The sequence below is a fragment of the Octodon degus genome, unplaced genomic scaffold, assembly GCF_000260255.1.
Source record: "Octodon degus isolate 3935 unplaced genomic scaffold, OctDeg1.0 scaffold00057, whole genome shotgun sequence".
In the NCBI taxonomy this organism is placed as follows: Eukaryota; Metazoa; Chordata; class Mammalia; order Rodentia; family Octodontidae; genus Octodon; species Octodon degus.
Genome location: NW_004524633.1, coordinates 5,567,283 through 5,582,227, shown reverse-complemented (window position 1 = coordinate 5,582,227; position 14,945 = coordinate 5,567,283). Strand labels below are relative to the sequence as shown.

Genomic DNA, 14,945 nt, shown 5'->3' with positions numbered 1-14,945 from the left:
TCACTTTGTAGCCCAGGCTGGTCTCAAACTCACAACAGTCCTCCTGCCTTAGCCTCCCATATTACATATTGATGTTATTATTGTGTGTCTGATTTTTTTTTTTTTTTTTTTTGCGGAACTGGGGATTGAACACAGGCCCTTGTGCTTGCCAGGGAAGCGCTTATTCCACTGAGCCATCACCCCAGCACGAGCCTGATTTATCTAAATAAAAAATCTATAGCTGGTCCTGATCTTTCTTCATCTGTTAAAAGAGTATATTTAATTTTTTAAAAAAAGTTGAAGTATTATTAACTCACAGAAAACAAAAGTCTATGTACTAGAAGAATGATTTTTGCCATTCCTTCTTCAATTACCACAAAAACAAACAAACAAACAAACAAACAAACAAACAAACAAAAAACAGTTCTTTTCCAGTGCTAGGATTATAGGTGTGCACCACCATGCCTGGTTCTGGGGCACACACTGCATGAGGTACCTGGGATCGAACCCAGGTCCTCATGCTTGCCAGGCAGGGTCTTAGACTGCTGAGTGATCTCCCCAGTCCACCAAAGAAAGTTCTAAACACCCTGATTCCATTAAAACACTTAAATACTAAATCTACTTTAATTTTTTTAAAAAATTATTTATTTGGTACAGGGTCTCACTACACAGCTTGGACTCACAGTGATCCTCCTGTCTCAGCCGCCCCAGTGCTGGGATTATAGGTATGCACTACCACGCCTGGTCTCAGTGGCTGGCTCAGCGTGCCCAGGATTCCGGGGCTGGCACAGCATGTACCAAGGATTGAACTCTGGTCCTTGTGTTTGCCAGGCAGGCCCTTAGGCCGCTGAGCTATATTCCCAGCCCCTTAAATGCTAAGTTTATAATTAAAATGTGTTTTTAATTATAATTACAGAAAGATAAATGCATAGAACTATCATACACACAAAAAAGCTGCTTCTATCAAGTTTTCACAAAAAAGTTCAGCATCCAAATTGAACCTAAAACCACATACTACTGAGTTACTCTTAACTGATGAGCAAAATGTCAAGAAGCGTTTTTTGTTTTGGTGTCAGGAATCAAACTCAGCACCTTGTGCTTACCGGATAGGCACTGTGCCACTGAACTACTCAGCCCTGTCAAGAGTTTTATCACAAAACTATATCAAAAAACTATTTCATGCAACCAAAGTGCCACCTGAAAAACTTTGCCACTTCTTAATATAACTAATGTCTTGCTTCTATGAAATCAAATGAATAACTTATGACAAAATTTTATCTCATTTTTAAAAATAAAAGCTAATTTTGCCTGATTCATATCTGGAGAGAGTATAATTCCAGGAAATCGAGTGTAACCAGATGGCTACCAGCTTAATCCAGGTGTAGATGATAATACTAATAATACCTCTAAGAAACCTAAACTGTAAGTGCTTCTGGGAGAAGTCAGGAGACCCTGGAGCAGTGGAGCATGAGCTGGCTACAATGATAACCAGCAGTAGGTTCCACTGTCTTCTTCTGCCTTTCTGTAGCCTCTATAAATAAATCTATTTTAACTGCTGTTTTGAAAGGAGGGTCAGGTGAAAGCAAATCTTAGGGAGCTAAAGAGAGATGGGGAAAAGGAGGACAAAAGTCCACCCAAAATCTTGGTAAAGCACATTAGCAATTTCTTTAAATAAATGTAATACCTTATTTTCCTGAAGTAGAAGAAAACCATCACGCCACCTCATATGCTGTTGCACACTGTACCTGATTAATCCTTGTTAATAAAGAATGTGATAAGATGAAAGTATACCATTCTTCTCCTTTACCTTTTAATTCTAGTCTTCTACTTAGAAGCAATTAAGTCTGAAGTGATAGAAATCTCTGTGAATATAGGCAAATAATTGAGAACAACTGCCTTTCCACGTAAATACAGGACGCGGACCGCACTGTTACACTCATTGTTCCCTGTAACTGTTTAACTAGGATCTCAATCATCTAGGCAATCACCTTCTTTTGAATAGCTTTTCAGTCTCTTACTTCTCAAGAATAATTCTGACCCCCAAGTTCATTGTGTGCTTTTTAACCCATTCTCAAAAGGCTTTGTGATAACTACAACCATTTACCCATCACTGCCACTTAGATGAAGTATGCTCTCTGGCTCCAAGTAATAAAATACGAAATTGCTTAGGCACTGTGAATTAAGCTAGCTCTGATCACCAAAGGATCCAAACGAGATTACTTGACAAGATCTGACTAAATGACAGCTGGATTACTTTGCAAGCTCTTTTGTATTTTAAAAAGTTCAAAACCTGGGCCAGGGAGATAGCTCAGTGGAATAAGTGCTTGCCTGGCAAGCACAAGGTCCTAAGGTCCTGGTACCAAGGTCCTGGTACCAACAAAAAATAAGTAGTTCTAAACTAAAACTCTGATGAAACACAAATTGTTACAGTATACTTTCTAAATCCTTAAAAGCTGGCACTATATCTTATAGCATATGTTCTTTTTATCACGGAGTACAGCAATTACACATGTAAGCAATTTTTATTAGAGCATAGTAGGTTGATTAATGTACGCATTCAATACTCTTATTTACCACGAAATATATAGGTCTTGGTTCTTCCCCTTAAAAAAAATTAATAGAAGTTATAGATAACAAGCAAATATATAATCATTGTGTTAGTTTTCTGGGAGAAAAAAGTCACAGGATACAGATTTTTTTTTCCTTTTTGAAAATGCAATTAGGTGACAGGAAATGCACACAGAGGGATGACACCAAACCCAGAGAGGATACGGAGCCAGCCCCAGGAAGCACATACAGAGAGGGTGAATAAGTGGAAAGCCTTGAAACAAGAAGAAAGCAGCTACCCGAGGATATGCAGGGGCGGCCTGGTAGACGGACAGCAGGCCATATCATGTGGGGGGCCTGCAAGCCAGGTTGAGTAAAGGCCAGCCTGTAGGTGGAAACAGAATCATTATACTGGGAGATCTTCGATGCTAGGAGGGGTCACACTGGGAGCAAGGGGTGAAAGAGGAGATGGAGAGCCAACCAAAGAGCTGTCACTGCTGTTAGGAAGCCCTGGAGAGCAACCCGGACAGAAGCAGAGGAGAGTGAGATGTGGGGCACTGCGAAGAGAGATGACAGTCTGATTTAGAGGATGGTACTGGGCATGAAGACAGTGATTCCTTGGTTCCCGACTTTGGAACAGGAGAAATGGCAGCGCCAGAGAAAGAAGAAAGGCAAAGTACAGGCAGAAGGAGAACGGTGGGTGCTTGAAATTCTGATGTGTGGCTATATCTGTACAAAACTGTCAACCTGGATACCAGTAATAACCTAATGCTAGAAATATAAACTCAGGAGACTACAGACACGATGCCAATAGGTCACACAGCACAGTAATTTTCCAATCTGACAGACATAAAATTCAAACTCGCCCAACAGAGATAGAGATCTGGACCTGCCCAAAAGGCTGGCTGAGTGCGCAGGCAGAGCTACATGGGTGCAGACACACCTGCTGCAGCCACCCCTCAACCTATACTGAGGAGCAAAGACCTAGAGATGGAAGGAAAGAGGAGAAGGCCAAGGAAATGCAAGGTCAGGAAATGCAAAACATTTAAACCTTAGGTGGAGGAAGAAGGGCCTGCGGGAGACACAGAACATGAAGACAAGCAGGGAGATGACACTGCCAAGTGCAGAGTCCAAGAAGGAGGCAACAGTAGGTAGTGTGTGCTGAATACCGCTGCAAAGAAAGGAGAGTGCAGAGAAGGGGGAAGGCAGCAGTGGGTGCAATGATGAAACCAGAGGGTACTCCAACGGGAGGGGGCAGACATACTCCACCGCATGCACGCAGAGAACGAGCATGAGCACAAGGGTTAGGACATTTGGATTCTGAAGAGGAATAAATAAAAGGTGTGCCACTGTGCCAAGAGATGTACAGCCTTTTTGACCAGGCTTGTATTGTCTTACCAAAGTCACTTCTGATTCTATTACTTCATACAATAAAGCTACTTCTAAATCCCTTCATTTCCAACTTTAGCCTATCTTTGATTACATGGACTGTTTTCAATATCAACTATACAACTTTTCCCCCAAAATACAGTGAACCAAAATCTCCTCTCTCCACAGAAAATAACCACTTTATCCCCTAGCTCTTAATATTATTTACCCTTGCAAGATCCTCTATTTCAGAACTGAAGTTTGTTTCTCCTTCCATCATTTCTTCCTCTTCTAATGTTCGTTCATCATCAAAATCATGAACCAGCATGTCAGCTGATGGATCAAATTCATGGTCATCTGATGTTGCTGAACCTCCTGGTAAAGAATATTTTAAAAAGTATGGTGAACCAAATTAAGTGTCTTATTAATATTGATTTAGTGTATATGCATTATTTATTTGAAGTTGGATAAAAGTCAAAGAAGAACAAGTAAAAGCTATGCACACTGAAGATCTTTGCTGTGTAAAATTCTTGCCCTCATTCATCACCACCCCACAACAAAACTCTCCTCACAGTGCCTTGCCTTGCCTATACCTCTGTATACTTGGTTACACAGCAAAATGGGGCACAAGTGTGGTATCTGTAACTTTAGAAAATGTCTTGTAATCTAAACATGAAGTGTAACTTACAGAATGATCCTATTAAATAAGAATGGCTGTTTTTTGTTTGTGGAGAGAAAAAAAAAAATCACAATTCTTAACCATTTGATTGATGCTTGATAGGCCCTCTGGCCACTTAGAATATCTGTTCATGTGACGATGCCATGTGAACAAAGCCATGGGCCTCTTGGGCAGTGCCTGATGGTGCCGGACCCTACTGGCTGAGTGCATGGCAGGCGACACCGCTCAGGTCTGTGTAAAGCACGCTCTGTGCTACTCACTCGGTGAAGTCACCCGACAATGCACTAAGCAACAGGACTGCCCACAATCTAGGATGAACCGAACATTCTTCCATCAGCGCTTCCTTGGAGACAGTCCAGTACCCCCAGTAACTCAATCAACTTAGTTGATTTCTGAATTGAAATAACTCAGAGATAAAAGCAACATTTATTAAAATTACATACAAAACTTTTACAGGAGACTTAAAATGACCTAGGCTACTGAATTCATTTTTAGCCATCTGGCTGAGGTGGCCCCACAGCTGGGCACACACTCTGTAGCTGCCCATCTGATCACCCTACACCTCAACTCAGGTCTGCAGGCATGTTGCTAATGAGCACAGGGCCTAAGCCTTCAAAGAATGTCCATAACAGTGGAACATAGTAGTATGTGTTCTCTTCAAATTCTTCTTCCTTGAATTTTTCTAGATAACATACTAAATTTCATGCCAAAAATCAAATATCTCAAATCTTCAACATAAATGAGTTAACGTTAGAAACTTAGCAATCTTTTTGTCAATTTAAATGTTGACAGTGCTATTGAGTCATTCTGGTGTAAGAACCAATGAGTAAAACAGAAAGGCAGAGGCTGACTTCCAGGAGAAATATGATAAGGAAGGCTCAAGGTTCTCCAGCACTCCCACTCTGTACAGAAGCACAGTCTTGTCTGTTTTCCCAGAGTCTCACTCTGTACCCCAGCTGGCCTTGGGCTCTCCAAGATCCTCCTGCCTGAGTCTCCTTTTGCTGTGTTACGGACGTGGAACCCTCCCCCGACCATGAGCACCAAGTTTAGCCTGCCAAGTGCCAGACAGTATGCTTAAGCATTTCACACACATTACCTCAGTCTTCAAACAATCCTATCATTTTTCCACTGAAAAAGGGAACAACCAAAGACTAAAGGCTCAGAGTTTAAATAGCATCTTTAAGCTCAAAGCCAGTCTAGCAAAGATGAAATATGAGTCCTTTGCCTAATTCCAACTTCTTCTGTAAGTTCTGAAGAATTTTGTCTCCAAAAAAAATCCATAAGGAAAGCCCGTGTTCACTAACAGGAGTCATTGTAGGCCGGGTCAGATATGAGGGGCAGAGAAGACATTGCGCTCATTGAAAGCGTAAGAAACTGCTATTAAACATAGCCAAGTACATCATTATCTGCCAAAGCACATCTCATCTTATACCAGGGTACAGGGAAAACAAGTTGCTGACAATTGCCAAAGTTTTAAATGATTTACAAAGAAGTTATTACTTCTCTTGGACATTAAGAAAAGGCTGCATAATTTTAGTAGGACATTCTAGTAGTGAATGTCAGACTAGGTCCCACAGGAAAATCATGGGCTTAGCTATAGTTTTATGTCTTGACTGTTCTCTTCTGAGCTTTCAATGGAAAATTTGCCCAACTTCTTGGTCCTCTTGGCAAATCTTCTGAGACACTCAGCAGTGACTACAGATAGATACTATGCTTTTCCTCTCCTTTGTAGGCAGAAGGCTATTTAAAAACCCCAGACCACAACCTTAGGCAGAATTTTTACTTAAGGATGTTACTCTCAAAGATAACCTAATTTATTTCTTTCTTTTTGACACAGGCTTTTACTATGCAGTCAGGGCTGGCTTCAAACAACAATCTTCCTGCTTCAGTGTCCCAAGCACTGGGACTACAGGTATGCACTAGCACACCTAGCTGCCCTATTTTTTGCCACCATCTGAAAAGCTGATGAAAACTTGCCATTTCACTTCCCCACATCAAGTAACACAGAGTAGGGGAACATCTTCCTCCAACTCCTTTCCTACAAATAGGAGGCTCTGTAAAACTTTAATTCCAGTTATTTAAGTGCCCAGCTAGCTCAGTCAGTAGAGCATGGGACTCTTAATTTCAATTATTTTTTTGCCTTAATTGACCTCTGTTGTTTTATCTGACTTCTCACCTTGGTCTCTAGGACCAACTAATTATTCCAATACTTTCTGTCAATTGCTAGATCCATTTTTAGGCTGTTTCCATGGGGAAATCTGAGCAGTAAATTATTAGTGACTATAAATCCAGTGTTTTGTGTAAGTAAGTTTCCTGCTTCAGAGTGAAGGCAAGTATCATGGATTGGCAATAAGATCCCACCTTGCTGCAGAATTAAAGTGTTTTGTTTTCTTTTTCTTTTTTTCCCCCTATAGAAGGTATCTTATACTTTATTTTAAAACAGTAGCTCAGGCTGACAATGAACTCAATCCTGCCTCAGCGCAAGTGCTGGGATTATAGTTTGTCCCCACCAGGCTGGGGACAGTTTACATCTTTTCAAAGACAGTCAGCTTACAATATATCCATATGTACCTGATTAATCATTTAAATTTTTTTCTGGGGCCCATGGAGATAGTTCAGTAGTCTAAGCACCTGCCTAGGCCAAGTGCAAGGACCTAGGCTCAATCTCTGGCACTGCATGCCGTGCCGGCCTGGCCCTGGGTGCACCAGCCACCAATACCAGGTGTGGCGATACACGTATCTATAATCCCAGTGCTGGGAGGCTGAAACTGGAGAATCACTAGAAGTCTGGGCTGCATAGCGAGATCCCATACCAAATACATAAAATTATTATTTTGTTTCTAGATCAGGGATATAGCTCAGAGGTACAGTGCCTATCTGGCAAGTGTGAGGTCCTGTGTTCAATTCCTGGTACCAAAAAAAAATTAATTTTTTCCCTTGCCTTAATTCTAACCTCAATGACTACTAGTCTTACAGGTTAAAAACTTAAGACTCTATCTCTTCTTTGGTTTATACTGGCAACATCTACAAACCACTTAATGTGGTCAAGTGAGTATAATTACTAATACCGATTACCAACCCTAGACACTAAAAAAGCATAAATTTTACCGGAGGACCAGAACATTTTTTTACGTGAGGCCTCTATTCTTGGTTTTCTCCACCAACTTTCTTAATTTCCTAAAACTAGGGCTGGTCAAATAGCTCAGCAGATTAAAGCACGGGCAAGCAGGCACAGGGGCCAGGGGTTTGATCCCCAGGCCTGCTGTGCAGGCCCCACCCCTGGGGCACACAAATGAGACTGAGTGTGGTGGCATGCGCCTGTAATCCCAGCTCTTGGGAGATTGTAAACAGGTGGATCACTATGAGTCTGATCTAGTAGTGAGACCTTGAGACCCTGTAGACCCTTCCCTAAAACTATTAATACTTAGAATATTAACCATTCCTTTGGGAGGAAGCCTGACACTACAAATACTGTGTCATACATATTTTCTGTAGTCTGAAAACAATCTGACAGAAATGTAAATATGACCCTTAAACCAAGGAGGAAAAGCCACTAAAAGCACTTGTATCTTCAAATTCCACTGCTCCCACAGTTCTGCCTAGTTGGACACAAACTGTGGAAGTAATTTATTAGTATCTTATTTGAGTAATTACTTTATGTCTCTAGGCATTTGGTCTTCGAAAGTTGTTAATACCTACAACTTGCTCCACTTGCAATAGCACTATGAACACAAGAACCTGCTTTTTCAATGTGTTTGAAAGAAAAAAACAATACTGGAAACAATGACAGTGATACAACATTTAACTGAGGTCAGATTACATCCAGTGTCAACCAACCGGAATATATTTACAAATCAGAAAGTTAAAAAATTCCTTGAATTTCACGAATGTCACAAAACTTAATGTACTTTATTGTCAAGCATGTAAGAAAAAGACATTTTCAGCTGAAATAGAGAAATCCAATGTAAACTGAGCACCTTGGCTATTCAAGAGTTCTGGAAGTAATCTAGTCCTCACAGAATATAATAATTTGTGCTCATGTGAAGGGCCATGGGTCATTAAGAAGGGCTTATATTGTGTCGAGCATTATGAAAAGCATTCCTCCTATAATTTAAAACAGAAATATGACCTCTTCAATAACACGAAAACAGCAACGTGGAATCTGTCCTAACAGTCCACCTATGAGAGGTGCTTCTAGCCTCAGGGCCCACCCTCCCAACTCTTCTCTGCAGGCTGCGTTCCTGCTCGCTCAGCAGGCCCACGTCCTCTGCAGGCTCTGTTAACTGAGGCCAAATGACCAAGAGGTGACTCTTTCTACTGCAATCTAACACAACCAATCAACGCCATGTGAAAATGCCCTGCCTTGTGGTACAAGGCCCTGGGATTGAGCACGAACCCCCAATCTAGGTTTTATATAAAATACTTTGTTTTAAAGATTATAGTGGCCAAAAAAAGTGGCTCGAATTAGTCCAAGGATCACAAATTTGGAACTTCTAGGAAACAGAAGAACCTACTATATCTTAAGGAGAATATTAAAAGCCTTTATGTGTACAGTCAGAAAATAAAACTTGGTACTACCAAAAGCTAAGAATAATACACTTAATTTACAACACTCAACATTTACCTATTGAACCTTTTGGATGCTCAATTATTCCCTCCCGCAGGAAACATGCTAACATTTTTTTCCTCAAATAAAGTTTTCATTTCCTACATAAGCACATTTAAGCTAACCAATTCCCTTCTCAAAATGATACTTCATACATACATTAAGTCAAATAACAATGTAAAACTATAAGATATACATATGGCAATTTGAGAGAGAAAAAGACAGGGAGGAGAGAGAGAAAGAGCGAGAGGACAAAAACAGGCATGAAGATGAACTCACAGCAGCCTCACCTGTACTTTCATGGGCAGTCAAACATTTCATCCATTTCTTTCTCCCCAGAGAAAAGAAGCATTCAGAAGAAAAGCAAGTCAGATGATAGTCTAACTCCTCTAGCTTTTATGCAACTAATAGGACAAATACTAGTCAAAATAGAGATTACTAAAAATATAGGAAAAATACTTACCGGGACTTGAAGATTCAACCGATGGCTGAGGGGGAGAAAAGAAGACAAATTAGATTTTGGCACACCATACTTCACAAATACCAGAGACTAATAATGTGTCTCCAAAGACTACAGTAAACTTTCATGTCCCAACTGTCTAAGACTAACCTTTCAAGTACAGATGCATCCCTTCCACAGAAAACCCCAAATACTTCCAAACCTATATATAGAACTCATTCACTTTTGAAAGTAAACATGGACCCTACAACATACATGGATTAAGTTATGCTCCTATGTCTTGGAATTTCCTGAAACAGATTTTCTCCTACTGATACATACAAAACACTACACATGAAGTTTGCTATCAATGTGCTTTAACCGCTTTAAAAATGTGTTGTGCGAAGGAAGACAGACACAATTTAAAGAGAGAAACAACTTAAAGATACAATTTTAAAGAAAAATTAGGTTGTAAGAAAGCAAAGGAAATATTAAATTATCATCTAAATCCTAAATCCTGCAACAGGCTCACTTTATTAAGGAAAAACACCATGGTACAGCTTCCCAGGCCTTGGGCCTACTCCACAGCACCTGTCACCCCACGAGCACACGGAAAAGCCCAAGAAAAACCGGCAGCAACTTTACTTAAGCAACGTTACCACTTGACAGTACATGGCTATATTTTATCTTAATTACAAACAAGTTATCTATAAACATAAATTTCTACTAGACAAAGTTAACTCAAAAGATGCTTAATGACATGAACTGTGTGTATAAATCTTGCTGATTCATTCTGAGTTAACTATCTTGTGGTCCTCAGAAGACAAGGATGGTGGAAGGTCCAAAGCCCTGGCCTAAAACGGACTGGGATCAGGCAGTATTCCTTCCTTCTAATAAATAAGAAAGCAGACAGACAAGGAGAAAGAAACAGAAATAAGGAAAATGCCTAAGTTTTTAAAAGAGAGGGGTTCAAGACAAATTCCTGTGAGGTGTTTAAATTCATTTTGAAAACCATACGCATCGTATTATTGTACCAAGTATGGCATTCTACATCCCACATGGTGACTTAGGTTATTCTTGTACAGCACACATTTTCAAAAGTTCGTTTTTCTTTAAGATGCTTGTAAGACTGTTCTTCCCTTTAGCTGTCTTTGTCCAGTAGTACCTATTCCCAGGATCATACTACTACCATCATTTAAAAGTTACTTTGCCAGAACATAATGGATGTTTGCTGTTTAAACTGGCTCTCTAGTGGGTAGCTGGTGCTAAGGCGACACAGGTACAGTAATATGATCATAAAAAGGGATTTCTAGCTTACTTAACACCTGGGCACAGCTATGCATTTCTGACTTGAAACAGATTTAACTTGCACAAAAATCACTACACAGCAAGAATATGCTGTACAATGAACCCACCCATACTTCAGGAAGTTCTAAGCCTCCATGTAGAGTTAATGACCATCTCTGCCTGCAGCTCAGGTTGTTCAATCTGCTTGAGGGGCTGCACAGTGCTGTTTGCCTTGTTAGAAGCTTTTGGAAAATATTTATCGCGGCAAACAACCAACATTTTTTATGAAACAGAGAAGCTTAATAGTCCTTGGACATTTAATTCTTTTTGAACACTACAACTCTGTTGAAGATGAAAAGGTATGGTCTTTATTGACACAAGATATCAGCATAGATACTGAATTGTAAATAGCATCTCCTAATTCAGTTTACACGAGTCCTGCACAGCATTAAATGACAATAAATACCGTACTGATCAACATTTTACTGACCTACAGTTACCACCTTAAAGCACTAGAAAGTACCAAACACTTTCCATTCATTGAGATACCAGGTGCTGTGAGATCTGGACACACCTGTAAACACAGCCTGCATAGAGCAGAACACCCAAGGTATGAAGACTACATTCATAATGCCATCATGTCAGGTTTGCTGCGATGTCCCAAGGACCGAGCTGAGGGCAGAGGAAATGCGTACGCTACCTACGCTGCCTACAGATATGTAATTGTATGTGGATATATTCTAGTATTTTATGTCCAAAATAAAATTCTATTGTATCAATTTAGCAGGGAGGAGATTACTTCCTTGTAAGTTAATTACATCCAATTAAATCAAAGATGAGCTTCTGAAAACTAGCTTTTGAATGGTTCATACTGTAAACCTGTGAACATTACCTTGTTAAACTGACAGAATGATTATCGTTCAAGATAAGATGTAAGTTTTGTATCACGATATAAAAGGTTTGTGTATGGAATGAGGGCAGCATTTATTCAGAAGTGAAAGAGAAACAGAAAGTGCATTTACATAATGCTACCTCCACTTTCCAGGGCTAGTTACAGAACCTTAACTGTGACTCTGCAGCGCGAACGCCTACCCCACCTATCTCCTACCTAGTGGATTAAGCTTCCACTGTGGTGATGAAGGCAGACCTAAAAGGAATGACCTGACCTCTCAGGGTTCCTTCTCTGCCTTCTAGAGAACAATTACATACTGTCCCCTCCATCACCTCTTTCTTCATTATGTTTTCTTTCCTTCTAAAATGGTTTTACTAGTTCAAAGCATATTTAATGTACGTCCCCAAGCTGCTGCATATCATGCTATGTCTTTTTAGGAGGTGGTATCTTAACCTAATAATACCCTCCAGAAAAAGCTTTAATATCAACTATCAATTACTGTAGTCAACTACAAAAATAAAACTCAAGGTAAACAGTCATTTTGCCTTCTGTTTGATTGTTTGGAACAGGTCTTACTGTACAGTTGAGGCTGCCCCTGAACTCACTATGTAACTCAGGCTGGTCTTGAACTTGTAGCAATCCTGCCTTGGCCTCCCTCTGCTGGGATTAGACATGTACCACCATGCAAACACTTAGACAAAAGCTACCTTTACAAAATGCTCAAATCATGAGAATAGACAACAGAAACTTTAAATTTGGAACTTAAATGTATTTAAAATGCACTCACACATTATTGGGAAAAATAATCATTCTGGAGGGATCCTTTTGCCAGGATGAACTAAACTCTACTGACAGACCCAGAAAGTGCGGTGACCTGTCTGTGCACCCCTCCCTGTCACAGTGCTAGACACCCAAAGCGGTGGGAACGACTGAAAGTCCACTGTGTAACCAGCTAGACATGACACAGGGCTTCCAAATGATAGCAGAGTATGACTCCATTAATATGAGAACTGTTTGTGTTACAGGAGAAAAAAATGTGTAAAAAAGTACTTCAAGAAAAGGCAGAAAACTGAACTAGGACACACATCAAATTCTTTTCTTCACAAAGATATGTGAGAATCTGTTAACAGCTACCTCAGAGGGGGGGCCAGGGAAGGAGGCTTCACCTTGTATTTTGTTTGTTTTTGAGGCACCAGGGATCGAACTTGGGACCTTGTGCTTGCCAGGCAGGCCCTTATGCCAGTGAGCTAACTCCCTGGTCTCACCACCTTGTATTTTCTAGTCACTTTCACACATCACTCATTTCTTCTTTTTTAAAGAAAATCTGAGGATTTCTTGTGAAATTATAAGCCATTTTCTCTTTCCTTACTTTAAAAATTTCAAAATCAAGTAGCTGATACAATTTTTTAAATTAAAAATTTGCAAGAGTATAAGGTTTTTTTGATACATGTTTTTGAGATGGAAACTAATGCCAGGCAGACACAGAGATACACACAAAGTAGGCTAAATCAAATTTTAAAATAATGATTAGCTTTCATAGCTTCCCATTCTCACCAATATATTTACATGACTTACTTGATAAAAATGCTAAGTCGTAACAAACAAAACCTCAAATGTGTTCAAAGTGGTTTTTTTTATATTTTCCAGAACTTGATGGGAAATGTCCCAATTATGAAAGACTAACTCTAAAGAAAGCTAAGATTTACCCTGATTTCTATTTCAAAAATTTATGTAATAAAAATATGAAGTATATATTACATTTTTTTTTATCTCAGGCAACTACAAGCTTATTTTCAATGCACATAACTGGACAATTTCCCTCTCAAACCAATTCCATCACTATTTTGAGTGCTGGAGGCTAACTCGGCTTTTTACAACACTGGAGAAACTGAGATGGAAACAGCCAAAAAGGCATTAGGCATCCACTCTTGGATCAAGGGTGCTAACTGCCAAGGACTTACCATCCCCTTACCTCTGAGAAGACTGTCCTGACCTTGCTACAACTGTCAGCAATCTAACATATAAAATGGCTAAGCGTATACTGGAACTAAAATTAACAAATTTACCACAGTACTAAAAATTTGGAGGACAGAATGGCATTGTGGAAAATAAATACAAGGAATTCAGAAACGTGGCTTCACTCTTCATTGTACCAGATTAGTGGTGTGACCCGGGACACCCTTCTTAAACGATCTCCTCAGTTTCATTTTCTCTATGATGAAAATATGCAGATTTCTTCAAGTTCAATTTCCTTCAAGATCCAAGTTCTTTACTTTCACTATGAATTGCTCAAAACATGTAAAAACACTAAGGACTACTTAGTTAAATTGGTAAGACATATTAACACGTTCTTCTGAACACTTTTTCTTAAATCCAGGACTATAAGGAAAAAACAATTTCAAGTTGTGAAAAGCTATTTTTGGGTATTAATTCAAAATTTTCCCTTTTATAAACACAATGAGAACAGTCATCATTCTAGGCCACAGAATAAGCTCTTAATAAGTAATGAACAATTTACTTACTATAGCGAATTTTGAACCCATTTGCACAAGGCTCATTCTGCACATTAAGAGATTCCTATATGGCCGTTTCCTTTGCATAAACACCTTCTTAAGCTTCAGTGGTAATGATTATTTCTGAATTATTTGGGAAACTGACTAGTTTTACCTAAAAGAATTATTTTTAAGTAACTCATTTACTTCTCCCGCCAATTCTTTGCTAAAGTATCCAGTAGTTCAATTTTCTCTTTTTAGGGGGTGGTACTGGGGACTGAACCCTGGCCTTCACACTGGGCCACAGCTTAGTCCCTTTTTCTTATTTTGAGACCAGATTTTCCTCAGTTTCCCAGGCTGCACATTAACTTGGGTTTCTCCTGCCTCAGCCTCCCAGACTAGGACTGCAGCAGTGTGTCAGCACACCCAGCAAGATACTGCAGTGCTTACTCCCATGAAATCTCAACTTTTTTTTTTTTTTGGTGAAACTCGGAATTGAACACAGGCCCTTACGTTTGCCAGGGAAGCGCTTATTCTACCGAGCCATCTCCCTGGCCCCTGAAATCTCAACCTCTCAGGGCCATTCTGCACTGGATTTTCTGCATATCATGTTTTGGATCAGAACCCAGTGGCACCAAGGTACAAATACTAAAAAA

General features: G+C 39.8%; 1 protein-coding gene across 13 annotated transcripts in view; it reads right to left on the bottom strand.

The window, feature by feature from the left end:
- Mier1 (MIER1 transcriptional regulator) overlaps window positions 1-14,945 on the bottom strand; it is a 56,583-nt gene that overhangs the window by 33,411 nt on the left and 8,227 nt on the right. For 8 of the 13 annotated variants that reach the window (XM_004633984.2, XM_023718266.1, XM_023718258.1 and 5 more), the window contains 2 exons: window positions 9,643-9,667; window positions 4,124-4,269 (listed from right to left, as the gene is read on the bottom strand). In XM_004633984.2, the coding sequence (XP_004634041.1) occupies window positions 4,124-4,269; window positions 9,643-9,667 (171 nt within the window). Of the gene's footprint in view, window positions 1-4,123; window positions 4,270-9,469; window positions 9,507-9,642; window positions 9,668-14,945 lie in introns of all 13 variants that reach the window. The other 5 variants (XM_023718257.1, XM_023718261.1, XM_023718264.1 and 2 more) reach the window with 2 other exon arrangements.